Genomic DNA, 18,613 nt, shown 5'->3' on the forward strand with positions numbered 1-18,613 from the left:
GTCAAGTTCATTGTCAAAGTGTGAGGACCCACTAGGGCACTGATTTATTGGCCTAAATTGATTCTTCAGATGTCTGGTGCTGGACTCAGAGGTCGAGTGAGGAAGTGGGGGATTACATAAGTCTATCGAGGAAGGAGATAAGGCAGAATCCCGCCTCATCTGGGAATAGTGGGTCTAGACTCTGCCCTTATTACAGGTGGTCAGGTATGAAATCCACCTTGGTTCTGTGGGCAACTGACAGAAGAACTTGGATTGGGATGTGATACAGATGGGTTCAGGGTCACATTGCATGGCCAGAATTTAGCCCAGTGTCCTCAATCCCTGGTCCTAATTGAGTGCATGTGAAAAATCATGTCCTGTGGGATTTTTCAGACTGGCATATAACTCTTTTCCAAAAGACAGCTATTATCCTCACCTTTTAAGAGATGGCTATCACTTCCTCCTGTCCCTGCTTTGCTATCCTTTATCAAGTAGCTTCAGTTCTTACATCATATAATAATAATTTGTTTCTGTGCCTCCCGTTCTCATCTGAGAGCTCTAAGGGTGAGACAAGAATGGAGAGTAGTCTGCCTCTTTGGCACCTGTCACTGGAAGTATACCCAAGTGTTCAACAGGTACAGTCTGGGTGATTTCATCCAGTGTGTTCTTCACCAGAGTGGAGGAACAGATCACATCCTGTCCTTCTGGTTCTGGGAGATATAAGTCATTTCAGCTGTGATGTCTGATAAGCAAGATGAATGCTACCCATTCCCTTGGGGCAGTGCATATTGGGTTTACTTGGCCGGAGACAGGAGTTCACACTGAACCACGCAAGACTTTACCATTTGATCCTGGACTGTAAGAGTGGCTCAATTCCAGGCCCAGTGGAAAAGACAGGATGGGGACGAGTGTTAGGAGCCTGACTCCTGCAGGCTCCTACAGCTGCAGGGTCTCAGCAGATAGGAGTATGGGAGCCTTGGCAGATTCTACTACCAGGAACCAAATAAGCAGGAACAAAGGGACCATAAACTGAGAACCTGCTATGTACCAGGCAAGAATCTTCTCACTCAATCCCTCATCTTGAGTACAATCTATGTCCCTACTTACTGGTGATGAAATTGGCTTAGAGAAGTTAAATAATTTGCCCAAGGTCATATGGCTCAGAAATGGCAGAGGCAGGACTTGAACTTGAACCTATTGGGCTCCCAAGGTTGTGCTTGCTGTGTACCATGCTGTCTTTAGATAGAGGTAGGGGAAGGGAAGTAAGGAGCGATCCAGGGCCGGCCCAACATATTCTGTGTGCATGGAGACCCTCGTAGAGCCAGACACCCTGGGGGAGCTATGCTACATGGATGAGGCTTTGTAACCAGGACAGCAAAGTGTCTTTAACTAGCTATCTTACTCTTCTTCCAGAAGGGGATATCCTACTTTTCAACTGAGCGTCCTCCACTCAAATTAACAAGGTTCCCAGCTTCCTCCACACCTCAGTGTAACCTAGGGACTGAGTTCTACCCAAAGGGATGTGAGTGAAAGTGGTACCGCCACCCTCATGCTACCCTAGGGAGCACCATTCACAAGACAAGGAAGCTGTGGCTAGAAATGATGCCACAACCCCAAATGGGAGAGGTGGGCTCTTTCTCTGCCCTGTTCTGCTCTGGAGAGATGGAACCTGTGAATGGACAATAGCCAGCAATGTGACAATAGAGCTGTGACCTACAGCTTCTGCAGTAACGGGCCCACGATAGTCAGGACCTAGTCAATGTTTGCTCCCTTCCCTCTATTTGCCCCCACTTCCTACTCAGCACCACCTAGAGAAAGTCAAAGCATGTATGACGCCCCACTTGGTTGGAGCCTGCCTCCATCCCTGCACCAGAGGCCTCCTGGCGCACCTGAAGCCTTTCTTCCCTTCCTTCCATTACACAACTTCCCTCCTTTACAGCCTTCGAGGCTCTGCCAAACACATAGGAAGCTCTCTATCGGCAGCCTCTGCTTGTTCCCTTCCTGCCCAGTGGTGCAGACACAGGGTGGCCCTGGCTGAGCTCTGAGCAGTTAGGATGCCAGGATTGTAAGTTTCTGGTATTGGTCTGAGCCACTGGTGACAGAGAAACACTTCAATCTTTTAAGGCACAGGTTTTAAACCATACTAATTTGGAACCTGGGCAAATTTGCCCCCGGGGTGGCCTAGGTGACGGGCCACATTTGCCCTGGGTTAAAAATCAGAGTTTGTTAGGCAGATTCATGTACTGCGATTTCACTCATTTAACTGGGAGTTTTAAGGTGTGCTAGTATCTCTCACTTGCATACAATGATTGATATGCTAATTACAATAGACTCATACCTATTCATTAAGACTGAGAGGCTACTTAGGCTTGGCAGTCTGAGGGTGTTTGTAATGTAGAGGAATAATACTACTGTCTTATGCACACAACATCCAGAACTTTCCTCAATTCTCAGTGAACTCTTCCCAGTCAGGATAAACAAGTCCACTTCCCAAATCTTTATTGGGTTTGGATTTGAGTTTGACCACCATGTAGCTCAGGACCCCAGGACAGCATATACTTTTGGGTGGGGGTATATAAAGGTGATTTATTAACATCCACAAACCATCTGTCCTTCTTTTGGTCACCAGTGGTCCAGGGCCAGCTTCCAGGTGGTAATGGACCACCCCCCATTTACTTTTTTGTACCCACAGGGGAGATACAGAGGGACAAACTCACAGCACTGACTTCTCAGTATCACGCGCCCAGTCATTTCATGCCCTGGAACATGCTTGGGTCAGAAAGCTGGGCCAAGACACAGAACTGATGTCTTAGGCTTTTCTGTCCTTACCCTTGTCAGTCAGATCTTGATATTCAGGGAATTTCTACAGACTGGACAAGACAGACAAAAAACAGAGGCCCCTGGAGTTTAAGCAAGAAGCCATCTGGGAAGAATGGTCCAGAAATGCAGCTCTTTGGGACATCCTTGTCTATTCCTGAGACCTCCAACATCCATCTACTCACACAAGCATTAGAGGAGGAGATACAGGATCTCATAAATCTGCCATGGGGCTAATAAACAGAGTGATCTGAAGGTTGTTCCCCAACCCCCAATAAGGGGCCAACAGACAAGTTCATCTACCAGAGCCCGTGTGTGCGAATCCACCGCCAATGGAAAAACCCGCCTAACCCTTACCCTAACCCAGAGTTAAAGCGTTCAGTTAAAGCCCCAGCCCTCACCTGAGCAGGGAGGCACCAGCTTCCAGGCTCCGCTGCACTGCTCTGGCTGTAGCCTTTCCTTTGTGTACCAGTCTTGTCTCATGAGTCAATCAGCTGCCTCAGGAGCCAGTTCTCCGGCCTGTGCAGGCCAGGACCCTCACACCAGCCCCCACACAACACTTCACACCAGCACGTAACATGTGGATAGGTCAGCGTGATAGAGCCTTGATCCTTGAGGAGTTCATGCTCTACAGAGAAGACACATTTCCATATCCAACTACAGCCCAGTAAGATAAAAGCTGTAACTGAGTGATGCACCAACTACCAAGTGAAGACAGAAGAGTGTCACTGTGGCTGTGGTAGCCTCACAAATACCAAGTAAGTGACAGTTGAGTGATGTTTTGAGGCAGGCTAGCAAAGTGAAATAACCTGTCACAGGATCCCCTTCTCTTAACAGATATCTTTATGCTAGACTTTTTTCCCACTACTTCCCCAGCACTACCTTGAGCTGTCTCTAGAGCAAAAAATCCCCTCTAAGTCATAAACACCTTTTGTAATATCTTGTAAATATCTTTGCAAGACAGTATCCAAAGGGATGCCTCTGAGCCTGGTTTACCTGGTAAAAAGAGAGGTCTGCCCCAAACCTGACTTCTCAGGCAAAATCCTTTACTTAAGACCTTATGAATATTGACCACATCTCATACATACAATTAAAGAACTAAAAATTAGAATAATCAAAGCACAGGATACCCATATTATGTGGTAAGGCTGTGCTAATTAAACCTGCCAGCCATCCTAGCCCTTTCCTGCAGACTGCCCAGATTTTTCCTGCCTTACAACTTATAAATTGGTCTTTAAACAAAAAGATCAGTGCTTCTGTGTCACCTGGTAGAACACACTGCTTTTTCTCTTGCAGTGCTTCCTCTTCCTCTTTCTTTCCTTTTCTTTCAATAATTACTGTTTTGGCAATTTGCTTCTGTCCAGTTCTCTGTTCAGGTGACACAAAGACTTGGGATTTTCTGAACTAGTGTCTTCTTAGACCACTCAGTCCTGTAACAATTTTACTGGGAACATGGGCTTCCATTACTGATGATGTGGAAGAGGAAAGGTAAAGTACTCCATGGGCCAACGTGTGGCGGCCTGAAAAGAGCAAGAAAAGGTATGGAGGTCTGTGAGGTTAGATTGAGGAGGAGGAGGAAGCAGGAGGTGAGCCAGAGACTAAGCTGGGGTCATTTGGATGTCAAGCTGGATTTGGATGTCACACTGAGGTTCTGAGACACATTCAAGGTGAGGGACTCAAATGCCTATAGGGCCAGATGGATGGTGTATCTGGGGAGGGGCTGGGTGGGAGTGGGAGATCTGGGGGAATGTAGGCCTCATCCAAAGATGGCAGCCAACTGTCAAACCAGAGAGCAGGCTCAATGGAGCTGAGTTTTCATCTTTTTTTTTTTAAACCTGAGAATCCATAGTTTTATGTAAATGCTTCCCATTTTTAACAATTGGCAGTTATAAACCATCATGCTGACCAAGCAAAAACATATCTGATGTCCCCTCAGCCCTTGGGCCTTCCAGTCGGAAGGGTCTAGGCAGATATCTTTCCCAGCCTGACTCCTGTTTCAGAAAGAGGGCATCCTTACAGAGCTCCAAGAGACCTTTTTGTGTCAGCCTCTGCCAGCAAGACCCGCCCCCCCATCTCGCCCCTGACCTTGCCCCTTCCTGCCCTCCAGAGCCCTCCCTAGCACCCACTTCATTTTGCACCAGAAGGAAGCTGAATGAATCGGCTGTGGGCCTGACTCACAGAGAAGCACTCAGCGTTAAGGACACGAGAGAGCCGTATTTATTTCTTGTGGACAAGCATGATTCCATGCATGCTGAAATGAGAGCCTGTGTGAAGAAAGTACCCGTAACAGCAGAATTGTAATTGTGTGCTTTTGTCCACAGGGAGCAGGGACAGTCACAGAGTGGTTTTCAAAGACAGTCTCCTCCAAGTGCAATTGAGACCACAGGCTCTGAAATCACTGGCTGGGTCCATCGTCCAGGGGTCTGTCTGTCTCCTTAGATGGCCAGGGGGTAATTCCAGCTTTGCGATCTCTCACCGAGCTGCCGAGGTCTGAGGAGGATTGAGGACCATCTCCCACCCCACCACCCAGGGCTTCTGGGGAAATGAAACTCAGAGGGAAGGGACATGCCACTTGCAACTAACAAGCCCACTCCTGGGTGTACAGTGACAGGGACAGACTGCTGTGCTCGAAGCGAGACAGCCGTCAGCACCTAGAATACCTGTCGTCATTGGGAGATCCACTCATCTTAGAGCAGTTCTCCAAAGAAAGGGATGATTCTGGAGCTGAATGGCTGTGCCAAAGAGGCAGTGATAGGAGCTCCCCCTGCCTCTTGACCTTCCTGGTTCCAAGTTAATCCATCAGGGAACCTAGATGGGAACTGGTGTTAGAGCCTCAGTTTCTTGGAAGGTGAAGGTCAGAGGCTCTGACAGCAAACCTCATCTGGGTGGCTTACTCCCACCTGAAGTCCTGCCCAACAGTTTCATAAAACTTAATATTATAAGGTCTATAAAATTCCCGGAGCTGGTCTATCACTTCAGGATCGATTTGTACGTGAGTTCTCCCTTTGGATTTGCCCAGGCATCGAGGCAGGACGCTCGACTCTGGTTTTTTCAAGCAAGGGAATCCTTTGGTCTTGTTGAAGTAGAAGTGCTTGTCTGTGATGAATCTTTTGATGCCCAGGAAGTCCTGGACCCGGCCCATCTCCCCGGCGGGGTCGGTGATGAGTCGCTCGCCGCTGACGAAGTGGATCTGGGCCAGCGGGAAGTACTGCAGCCAGGTCTCCAGGTGCAGCGCGTACATGCCTATGCGGATGGCGTTCCACGACACGTCCACCAGGCCCAGGGTGCGGTTGCGGAAGGACAGGCCCTCAAAGGTGGGGATGTCGGGCTTCTTGGAGAGTGTCTGGGTATAATCTGAAATGGCCCGGGTCACTGGGTTCCGTACAACCACGATCAACTTGGTGTCTCGGGACATGTTGAAGATCCGGCGGGGGGCTTCTTGAGTGACAAAATAGCTGGGTGTCTTCTCCAGCGTGATCTGGGTCTCCAGGGTCCTGGGCATCAGGCTCCTGGGGGAGAAGCAACACACCATCACACAGGGCTCCCCTGGGGGCAGGCCATGTCACCTCCTTCCACCCAGTGAGCTGGGTGTCCCCTCCTCAACCTGGTCACTTTTGAGGTACCCACCTGGTGAGGAACCCTCTTTAGCTTTTGTTCATTAATTTTTAAAAATTCTCTAATACATTTGAGACTGAAAACAACAGAAACACCCATCAGTATGCATAAATCAAATTGTGGGACAGCTGAGTTACAGAGTGAGGTTCCCTGTGCGCTAATGTGATATTCCCTATGTGCAAGGACCCTCTGCAGCTGTAGGCTCTGTGTTCAGAGATTCCACCAACAGCAGACTGAAAATAATTGAGGAAAATGTGTCTGTACTGAATATATACAGACATTTTTTCTTGTTGTTGTTCCCTAAACAACAGAGTATAAACTAGCCTTTACATTGTGTTTATATATTACAAGTAATCTAGAGATGGAATAAAGCACACAACATGTGTTGATTATCAGCAAACATTACTCCATTTTTTAGGAGCCCATCTGGGGTGGGGAGGTGGAGGGGTCCATTCTTCCATGGATACCAGGAAATGATCTTCTAGTTTTTAAGGAAGAAAGGCAAGATACAGCATTTTATAATGGGAGGAATACATAGGAATCTGGTAACGAGTTGCTTCTGAAAAGGGAGCTAGGTGGAATAAGGTGTGATCAGGGATAAGAATTACGTTTTTGTCCTTTTTGAGTGGTACTGAGGATTGAACCCAGGGCCTTACACATGCTAGGCAAGAACTCTACTAACTGAGCATCTCCCTCAGTCATTTTGCTTTTATTTTGTTTTTGAGGCAGGGTCTTGATAATTTTGCCTGGGTCTGTCCTCAAAACTTGATCCTTCTACTTCTCCCTTCAGGGGAGCTGGGATTTCAGGTGCCTGACTGAGAATTACTTTTGATGGTATCATTTTTTATGCTACTTGATATTTTAATGTATTTATTACATATTCAAAAAATACAAACTAAGACCTTGAATATTGTTCTGGCATAATATATTTCTCCAAATGTATTAAGAAAATCTTTTTTTTTTTAGGAAAAAAGACTTGCTTTGCAGGAATAGCAACTGTTTTAGAAATGAGTTCTAACATTTTTTTCCTGTCAACAAACATCTGAAATATGTCTTTTGTGAGGGCTGGAAGAAGCCCAGAACTCCAGGTAGGCTGGGACCTTAGTCAGAGCCAGGTAATGTGATCCCTCCCTCCTCTGGTCTTTAATTTCCTGGCACTGCTGTAGACTTTTGGGCATGAAGGCAGGAGACTCTGAAATCTCCCTGCTGGTGGCTCTCTTTCAGACTTTGACAGGGGAAAAATCCTGGTCCCCAATCTATACTTCTTTAACTAGTATTTAAGGAGTTCCTTCCTTCCTTCCTTCCTTCCTTCCTTCCTTCCTTCCTTCCTTCCTTCCTTCCTTCCTTCCTTCCTTCCTTCTTCCCTCCCTCCCTCTCTCTCAAGATGGCTGGGCTCTGTCCTAGACCAATTGATTCAAACTATTTGGGGGTAGGTACTTTTTAAAAGCTCATTTGAAGCTCACATTGAATCAAATGCTTGTCAGGTGAAGGCAGAGTTGAGAACACTTTTCTGCAATCCTGCTTTCCCTATCTCCAAGCTGATTTACTGATGCTCACTCACTTCTGGCATACAGGTATACTTCTGGCATACCCTGCTTCCCTGATCTGATCACCACTCTATCTGGCCTCAAAGTTCTCTCACCTTTTCTACTCCAGATGGCTCCATTTTCTCTGTCCTTTCCTTTAGCAATTCTGACTCATGCCATAGCTTGGGTCTTCTCATTGAAATTATCCTGATTCTGAAAATGGTTAACTCTGAAACTTCACTCTGGGACTATGTAGTAGGCTGAATAATGACCCTTCAAAAGACATGTCCACCTAGAACCTGAGTGGGACAAAGGATCTATGGAGATGAGATTGAGTTAAGGACCTGTAGGTGAGATCATCTTGTGTGAAGGGAGACTTTAATCCAATGGCGAGTGTCCTTAGAAGAGAAGAGGCAGGTGGTGAGGAAGGTGACTGAACAAATGAAGAGTAGAGCCAAGAACACAAAGATGCCTAGCATGAAGAAATTGTGGACTTGACAGGCTACTAAGAAGATTCTTCATGATATTCTTCTAACTCAGCAGCCCCCAGAGCCAGGCATGTAGCAGCTCTTCTGCAGAGTATCCTGGGAGGGAAGCGGGGCAGTGAAGACCAGAACTGTGAAAGAATCTCCATCTGTCATTTTAAGTTACCTAGTTAATGGTCATTGCTTGTGGCATATTTCAACTTTCTTTCTTTCCACCTTTGCATCCTTGAACTCATCCATGATCCCTTTGCTTCCAAAGGGATCTTTCAAAACCATCATTTCAGTAGCAGCATCATCATCAATTTCCTTTTACTACTCTCTCTCCTGGTCTTTCCTTTCCTTTCCCTTCTGTCTCTGGGTTTCCAACCAGCAGTGGATGAAACTGCTGACCCCACAAGTGGACCCTGTGTATTTATCAGTGCTAGCTGTAGCCAAAGCCCCATCACTCCAAATAATCATATGTTTGACTTTCCAGGCCCCCTCACCATTCTTCACAGTAAATGTCCAAGCTTTCACCATGCCGTCCCAGCCCCGCTCTCAACAGCCACCATCACAGCTAGTCTCTAACATTCTAGAAGGGAACAGGCCACCATACCTCAGTTCTTTCAATCTTCCTCTCCTGAATCTTGAAACTGACTTTTGCTTGTACCTATCCTGAGTCCCTCTTTCTCAGAGAACAAGGTATGCAGGGGCTCACCTGTCCACCTGTGCTCAGATTCCTTCCCCTACAGGCTTCCCTGCGAGCCCACCCCTTGTACCCTCAAAGTCATTGTGCAACTTCGCTGATACAACTGATATTCTCCTTCTTGGCCCAGGGTCTACATAGGCCCTCATGGGCTGAAAGTTGTAATAGTATTTATGAATATTGAGCCTTTGTTTAAAATAGGACGTCATTACCATCAAAGTGTACCTGAAGGGAATTCTTTGACTGGATTTTCTTAGAAATCTGACCATACTATATGACAACCTTGGTACACATTATAATTAGGGGTTTATGATGACAGTAGGTTAAACTTAAATCTTGTTTAAGGACTTTCCAAAGTCCTTTTTGTTGATACAAAGATCTTCCTAGCATGAAGAAGTTGTGGACTTGACAGGCCACTAAGCAGACTCTTCATGATATTCTTCTATTTCTGGAGAATTGTAGACACAGCGTTTCCCAAGCTTATTTAACTAAGGAGCTACAAACATTAGCCAGGAGCATCCATTAACATCTCTCTTTGTTACCAATTTAGAAAATTCTGATGATTCAATGATTTCCAGAGCTGCACATCTTTCCCCCGGGCTGGGCCCTAAAGTGAAGTGCCACCATTCTAGCCACTAATTGGCATATGGTTTGCCAAATCAGTGACAAATGTTAAAATGTCAGAACCAGACTGTACGCATTCACACAGACATGCCACAGGTCAAAGGCTCCTGTGCACACCAAACTTTCTCTGCCCTGCAAAGGACACCCTTGGTGTTTATGTCTCCTGTTGATGACAGTGTGCAAGGACACTGCATTTAACTCTCCCTGCTCTGTGTGCGCCAGGGGAGGGGATATTAAACTGTGCATCGAGCTCTGTCTTTTCTCCTTATGTCACAGATTAAATTTTGCTTGCTGGTTTCCAGTTGCTAGCAAACAGCTGAACTCCTCTCACCCCATCACTGCCTTCAGCTTCTGCCTCCTTTCTTTTCTATGGCTCTGCAGAAAAACACTGGAAGCACAGTCAAGGGCTGGCTGTTGGGATTCATCTCCCATCTGTTGTTTTAACTTGCTTAGAAACCATTTTCCCTACATCTGCTTACAACCCCCAGAGTTTTCTTTGAGGAAATTCCACCCATGCTTTGGACAACATCTCGGTGGGCTGCAGAGTGGGCACACAACAGAATGCCAGTTGTGTCCTAGACACTAAAAATGTGTCCTCAAGACTGAAAGTGGAGCTCTTCCAACTAGACACAGGGTCCTGGAAGAGACTCTGTTACCAGGTCCCTACCATGTCCTCAGTCCCTGGTCTTTCTGATGTGATGTTTCCACTTCCCTCTGGATTTTGTGAGTCACTGCATGTTCTTCCAACACATCACTGCTACTGTAAGCTAGAGGTGAGTTCTGTTGCTTACACCCCTATTTTTTTATTTTTATTTATTGATCAACCTAGTAATTATACATATTTATGGAGTACAGTGTGATGTTTTGATACATACATACATTGAGTAATGACTAAATCAGAGTAATTAGCCTGTCATCACCTTAGATTTTATTATTTCTTTATGGTGAAATATAAGGCACACTATTGTTAACTGTACTCCCCCCACCATTGTGCCAAAGAACTCCAGAACTTATTCTTCTTCTCTAACTGTACCACCATACCCATTAACCAGCCTCCCTCCTTGTGTTTCCCCCTCTCCCCCAGTTCTGGTAACTATGATTCTACTTTCAATTTCTAAGAGATCACCATTGTTTTTAGATTCCACATATGAGTGAGATCATATTACACCTCTATTTTTACAATCTGGCTTCTTCTCCCTCATTTTGTGGAAGTTATTCCCCCACACACACCCATTTCAATTATAAACTCCATGAGGGCAGGTCAGAGTATATCTTATTCTCAACTGTATCTCCAGAGAGTCTACCACAAGCCATGGCACAAGTAAGCTCTCCAAGACTACTTTTGAGTTCTGCTTTGAAGCCCTCCTCTCCCTTTCCAATTCCTAGCTTTCTCCCAGCCCTCCCAGACCCTGATGGGGTCTCTCCCTCCTCCCTCATCCTACATGATGCTCCTGGGTGACCTCATTCCCTCTCCATCCAGCTTTTGCTTTCGCTGGGGAGATGATGACTCACATATCTGTAAGTGAGGCTACAACTTAAAACTGCAATGCCCAGCTATCTGGGGACTGCAGACCTCACCTCCACAACAGAGCTCACTTCTTTCCTCCTCAAACTCACTGTGCTCTTTTGCCTATATTTGCAAATAAAAATGAAAATAGAAAATTCCCATTCCTGACTCCTCCTTATGTCTGTCCTTCATTCTTGCTTTACCTCCTTAACCTTCTCAAGTCTCTGTCCTCCTCTCCCAGCTGCTCACACAGTTCAATGTCCATGCTCCTCTTCCCCTCTGATGTCCACACTTCTACCAACTTCTTTCAATCCACTCTGCCCTCCATGTCCATGAGCAAAAACCTCAAAGTCAATCCAGTCACGTCACCCATCAACAATTCTTCAGAATAAAACCTATATTCCCTGGAATATGAGCACCCTATCAACCTTTGTAGAATTCGTCTTTTGCCACTTCCTAGTAACCTGATGCTCTTGCCAGGCTAAACTCAAAATCTGCTCCCCAAACACGTCTTGCTCCTGTTATGTGTTTTCTACTTGCTGAGTTGTTTTAGTTTATAAGAGACTATGTCATCTTTCTTGTCTCTCCTCCCCTGGTGATGTCTACATATCTTCCCAAGTCCAAATCAAAAGTCACACTTCTGTGACCCCTTCTTGTGACATTGTGGCATGTTGGATATCTACCCAGTGGCACCTCCATCACATCTTGCAATTAGTTATGTTTCCTTTTGTATCATTCAATCATTAGCTACTTGGACACTTCTTGCTTGCTTTTGCCTTTGCAGCACACTACCTAGCACACCATAGGCACTTAATGAATGGATCCAAGGTCCAGTGTCAGAGGTAGGTGCCTGTTGTGAAGTGGCCTGTGTCAGTTGGCTTTCAATTACTGTGACAAATTCCTGAGTAATCAACTTATAAGGAGAAGAGGCTTATTTTGGCTCACAGTTTGGGAGTTTCCAGGCTATGGCCAATTATCCCCAGCTGCTTTTGGGCCTGTGGCAAAGCAGCATATGATACCTGGGGAGCAGTGGTAGAGCAAAGCTTCTACTTTGTTTTTTTTTCTTTATTCATCTATTCACATGTGCATACATTGTTTGGTCATTTCTCCCTCCTGATCCCCACCCCCTCTCTCTCCCCCCAACCCCCTTTTCTTCCAGACAGAACCTGTTCTGCCCTTTTCTCTAATTTTGTTGAAGAGTTCTACTTTGTTTTTTATGTTCAGGAAACATAAAAGACAGGAAGAGGAAGAAACAGGAGTCCTAATGGCCTCTTCTAGGACACACCCCCAAAGACCAGAAGACCTCCTACTAGGCTCCTCCTCTTAAAGGTTCCACCACCTCCCAACAGCAAACATGTGGGTCTTTCCAAACCATGGCATGTCCCTTGAGTCCTCAGAAAGTCATAAAGCCTTACATACTGGCCATGGGCAGAAGAAGGCCTTGGCAGATGGCCCTGGTGGAGTTTTCTGTTGTCTTCAGGATTTTTGTCTCAGTCACGGGCACTCTGGCTCATAGGTACTAGATTGGCATCCCAGCTGCACTTTGACTTCAACCTCCAGAGGTCAGCTGATGACTCTTACAAGAGCACATCCTGTGCCATTTCTGCTTTGCCGCCTGCACACTGTCCCTAGCCCAGGCTCTGCAGTGTGCCCAGGACCACCTAGGGAGCTCTTGGAGGAATGCAAATGTCTGGGTCCCAAGCCAGACTATTAAAGCAGAAACTCTGCTTTAATAATCATCTAAGCTAGCCAGATGATTATAGTGGCTAAGAGCCCCTGTGGTGCTCAACGTGTTCCTGTAGCCACATGTCCTTTAATACAGACGCTCATGGCTGTCAACCAGGGTGTGCCTCAGAGAAATTCCCATGCCCTCCCCAACACACCTATTGAATGGCATGGAGGCGGGTCTTCAAATCTGTACTTTTATCAGCGAAGCCTGAGAAGTACAAGTGTCAAAACAGGTGCTCCCAGAAGTGACATGGCCACACTGATTACTGTGTACAAACTGTATATTTATTTATATGTCTACTGTGCCTTCCCCTACTACAGATTGTCTGTCATGTTCAGTGCAGTGTTTTCAGCACTTAATAGGGGTTCAGGAAATAAAGAAGAAATCTAAAGCCAGCTTTCATCTGGGGACACAGGCAGGACAGGCTGGGCATACCGCTCAGAATTCCACACGGTGTCATAAGAGGCAGGAACAGGAGCTCCTACCAGAAAAACCCTGAATGCTCACTCTCTGGAAATTATAGTTGTCACCCAACTGACCACCCAGGGCAGCAGAGACGGCTTCCTTGGCCCCACTGTCCACGTGGGGCATCTGTGTCCGTGTCTACACGTGGGATCCTTGTTGGAAACTTAGAGCCCTGCACACCTCAGGGTGTCCTGATAGAGTTCTCTGGAAGGTTCCATCTGCTGAATTGAACACTGCACACAGGCATGGCAAGGCCTGGCTGCCTGGGGAACTCTGCTCATTTATTAGCTCCTAACCAGGCTCCTTGAAAGCCATCCCAGTCTCCTGAGGGACACTTAGGAGCAAAAGAGTCAGGAACGGCTTTAGTGCAAGGAACTGGTTTTTAAAGCAACCTGCGGAGCACTGACCCAAGGAACAGGCACGTCACCTGTGCCCATTCACCTGGTTGAGTGTATCCTGAGACCTGGATTGTGGACTACTGCCTTCCAGGCCCACAGCCCCAAGCCTTTCCTCTTCTGCAACCTGGGGACAAAACACCAAGCCCCAGCTTAAACTCCATGCATCACTCTCCATGCTCACATGACACGCTCCCTGTCAGAGCTTCTCTGACTTTTGATCCATAGCCACCCAGGCCAGACTTAAGTTCAAAGGCTGCATTTTTCATGCTATGAGGATTTTGGCATGTATTGCCCTTTACACGAACCTCCTGTAATTTGTCAGACAAACCTTATCCTCTAGTTCATCATCACCTCCACCATGAAGCCCTCCCTGACTATCCTTAGTTCTTCCCTTGCCCAGAGACTAAGGGATTTTTAAAAAAAATTCTGTGTTATTCACCATAACATAACCTGTTTTCATCACATATTCTGAGTCTATTGCTAGAGTGTTAGTGACTATGAAGTCAGGAACCATGACTGACACACCTCTATTGCCTAGTCCTGTGTCTGGTGGGCATTCATGTATTCAATCATTAGGAACGCATTTAATTAGCACCTGTTGTATGCCAGGGATACAAAGACATGTGAGGAAGCCTCTTTCTTCAAGGAATTAACAGCTTTGTGGAGGAACTGGACTGGAGGGAATGAGGCCATCTTTCCAGAGAGGGGCTGCACCTGGATGCAGCTTCCCACAAGAAAACAGCTTCTCACCTCTGGCCGGGCTGGGGGGTCTGGTGAACCCAGTTTTATATGTGTCCTCAAGGTCCTTGGGTGCTGGGCAGCTAACTCTTGTAAACTCTTGGTCCTAATCAGTCACTTGATTATCCCCCAACCAACAAGGCTGCTGTCAGCCCTGGCAGAAAGGAAGTTGGTGGAGGAGTGGGGACAGAGTTCCTTCCAGGGCCCGGTAGGCCCCCCGTATGACTGCGAGCAGACAGGGTTGCCCTGTCTTCTGGCCTCTTCCATTGTGACTCCACTCGTGAAGGCCCCCAGCAAAGCCAGTTCCTTCACCCACACCTTGTTGTGCATTGTGGATTTTGTCTTGAGTCCCGCTGCGTGACAGGTAGACACTGTGTGATATTTCCATACAGAGGACAGTGGGCTTTTTTTTTTTGGCAGTACTGGGGTTTGAACTTATGGTCTTGCCCTTGCTGGGCAAGTGCTCTATCACTTGAGCCACACCCCGGCCCTTTTAGGTATTTTTCAGATAGAGTGTCGTGCTTTTTCCCAGGGCTGGCCATGGATAGCAATCCTCCTACTTCAGCCTCCCATGTAGCTGGGATCACAGCGTAAACCATCATTACTGACTTGTTGGTTGAGATGGGAACCTTGCTAACTTATTTTGCCCAGGCTGGACTCAAACTGCAACCTTCCTATCTCTGCCTCCCAAGTAGTGAGGATTACAGGTGTGAGCCACCGTACCTGGCCTGACAAGTGGTTTGGCACGCAGGATTTGAAATCAAAGAACTTTTTCTTTTTTTTCAAACCTTCTTGTCATTTGCTAACCACATGGAATGGGCACGCAGCAGACATCAGTCATACATGTGGTCATGTACCGTAAACCCCAGACACAAGCAAGCTAATGGCTGACCCTGGTGTGCAGTGAACAGGCCTCACCAGGTGCTGTGCCAGGCTGTGTCTGAATTGTCTCACTCCGGCTGCACAAGAACCTCACAGAGCATGTGCTCACGCTCTTCCTGTTTTGGGGCTGAGAAAACTGGGACAGGGAGGAGTGAAGTGCATCTCCAACACGATGCAGTCGGTAGAGGAGTCTGGATTCAAATGTGACTCCCGCACTAGAGAAAATGTGAGAAAATAAAAAATTGATCTTGGCACGCAGACAGCCTTTCTAGGCATGAGACAAAAACCATGAAGGAAAAGATTGAAAAGTTAAACTACATTAAAAAAGTGGAAGTCTGTGAAATGGAAAAATACCAGAAATAAAATAAAAAAAAATAACAGACTAGAAAAATATTTGTAGCATGTATGCTAGAGACAGAGAGGTGACTTCATAAATTTTCATCTATGTATTTTTATGTATTTTTTCAGACTTCTTGCAAATCAGTAAATAAAGGAGAGCCAGCCAATCAAAGAAAAGAACCCAGGCCATGGGACAAGAGTTGAAATATCAGAAAAACAAACATGAAAAAAATCTCGGTGTCATATTCAGTACCTCTCCATAGCTCTCAGAATTACAGACATGAAAATAAAAGCCATGATTAGATTGTGTTATTCACAAACGAGGCTGGGAAATACATATTTTAGAAATTGCAGTAGTTGCAGTTGTGTCGAGACTGTGAGGAGCTGCTGCACCTCCAATACTGGTAGAAGTGCAAGTCAATGCAATTTTAGGAGGGCTGTTAGAGATGAACTATCAAAATGCACACTGAACACACTCTTTGACCTGGAGATTGCACTTCCAGAAACGTACTTGCTCGAGTGCATAAGGACCTAAGTGCATGGATGTTCACTGTAGTGTTTGTGGTAAAGACCAGGTGAGGCAGCTATCATGCATGTCTACTCCTCCCTCCCCAGTGCAGCGCTGGCAGCCAAAGACTACATTTCCCAGCATCCTTTGCATCCAGGCAGGGGGCCATGGCTGGCTCTTGACAGGGACGGGACAGTAGAAGTGCAGTGTGTTACCTCTAAGCCAAGGTGGGACAAAGCGGGTATGAAAGTCCTCTTGAATGTCTTTTTTGGTCCTCTAGATGAGTGCAGAGGACTCTGTGGCTCTAGTATGGGGCAAGTCCAAAAAGCAGAAGAGGAATGGGCGTCTTCCTGTGACTGGGACCCATGCTGCTTGGACCACTTTAAGCAAGAAATAAATTTCCTTGGGTTTGTTTGTTATAGTAGCTAGCATGAACCTAGCTCCTGAAACATTGTAATAGAGAAAGATCAAAAACAACCCAAGTGTGCAGTCAGAGGCTGGCTAAATAAACCATAATGGGGCCATACGATGGATTATGATGCGACTGTTAAAAAATGGGAGCTTATCTATATAAATATTGACACAGAAAGAGTCCAGGTAAAAAGCAAGTTGCAGTCAGGTTAATATGACCCTATCTGCATACAAAATACACACATGCGAGGCACAGCAAATCATTAGCAGTGACTCCGTTTGGAGAATGACCTTGGGGAATCCAAGATGGATGACAGATAAAATGGGACTTCATTTTCACCCTTAGCTCTCTGCACTCATCGGATTCATTTTTCTCTTTGCCCTGAGCATATATTCTTTGTCTAAAATTCCAGGTAATAAAGAGCTATTTAGAAAAGTCCCCATTGATGTTATTGAGGAGTGTGTGTGGGGAGTTGTCAGAGTGGCTGGAGTGTGGGTGGGCGGCTGGGAATGTATGGCTCCTTCTGTAGGAGCTGGCTTGGGAGGGAGGGAGGGAGCCCGTGGGTGTTGAATGAATGCGTTTGCTGCTTCATGTACAGTTCTGATAAGTTTGCAGGCAACCGGACCTCAATTTCTCAGACTCCATCTGTTGCTGACTGTGGGACTATCTAGGGGAAATTCCACATATGTCCCCTTTCTCCTTCTAGACTTAGACTCTTCTCCTACACTCTCCTTCTTCCTTGGTGGGATCTTTGGGCTGGCGAGTCTGTGAAAGGCAGGTTCTGACTGAGCATGTCTTAGGAGGGGGCTTCCTGTCCCTTGTTACTTGACTAGCAAGGTTTTTAAGGCCACCCTGGAGATGCTTGCACAAAGTCTATCTATCTATCTATCTATCTTATTATTAATTATTATTTGTGGTACTGGGTGTTGAACTCAGGGCCTCACATTTGCTAGGTAAGTGATCTCTCACTTAAGTCATGCCCCCACTCCCCAGGTATATATTTCATGAGTGTTTATTGTATTCACTGGAATTGAATAGTGCTGTCTAGTGAGGAATTGTGGGTGATTTGAATTCAGAAGCCCTGGATTTGATTTGGAAGTGCTACGGCACTTCCGTTTCCTGGCTTTGTGACACTCCTACTACCTTTGTAACAGGTGTTTAGACTGCTTTTGCCAAAAATCACAGCCTCCTTACTTGTGCCCATAAACTAACGAAAAGCTGGAGACAAGCTTGGCATCCCTGTCTCCATTTTCTATCTGTCTTTGCTCTGAGCCATTCACCTTACAGCCACATGGAGTCTAGGAAGGACAGCACTGATCAATAACATCCTTACAACAAAGGACGGAGGAACTGCCCCCAAGGAAGGGAAAAGCAAAGCATCCACAGGACAGAACCCCCCTCCCTCCTATCAGGCAAATTGTCACTGGATTTGTTTATCCTGGCCAAATTGCTCCCCTCCAATGATGACAGTGATAACAACTTCTCTGTAACTCCCCACAAGATAAAGACTGAGCTAACGATCCGCCAGGCCACACTGAGACTGAACTGTTCAATAATTACACACACCTCTCACCCCTGGCCTAATTCCTTTCCTGTGTAAACCTAACGTTCATGTCCATGCCCTGAAGATGGACTGAAGGGCTTACTCTTATTATGCCGGCACCCTGCGCGGCATAATAACCCTCCTTTCTTGGCCTGCACCACTCCATAGTCCTCTCTTTGTTTGGCACGCTGGGGTGAGTGGTCAGACCGACATGGGAACCTCTGCAGGTGGGTCTGAGGCCTGGAACTCTGGTTTTAGCTTCTTCGCCTGCAGCGTGTGGATTGATGATGGCGCTACCTTCCCCTAGCTGTTGAGAGTTCTAAGCTGGATAAATAGGTGACAGTCCCACACAGATCATAAG

General features: G+C 46.4%; 1 protein-coding gene across 1 annotated transcript in view; it reads right to left on the reverse strand.

Moving 5' to 3' along the window:
• Positions 1 to 4,990: 4,990 nt before the first annotated feature.
• The window catches only part of Hs3st2 (heparan sulfate-glucosamine 3-sulfotransferase 2), a 95,814-nt gene continuing 82,191 nt past the window's right edge, over positions 4,991 to 18,613 (reverse strand). The window contains exon 2 of the mRNA XM_020153721.2: positions 4,991 to 6,305. Within this exon, the coding sequence (XP_020009310.1) occupies positions 5,687 to 6,305 (619 nt within the window). The 3' untranslated portion in view covers positions 4,991 to 5,686. The remainder of the gene's footprint in view (positions 6,306 to 18,613) is intronic.

Source organism: Castor canadensis, chromosome 17 (assembly GCF_047511655.1).
Source record: "Castor canadensis chromosome 17, mCasCan1.hap1v2, whole genome shotgun sequence".
Classification (NCBI taxonomy): Eukaryota; Metazoa; Chordata; class Mammalia; order Rodentia; family Castoridae; genus Castor; species Castor canadensis.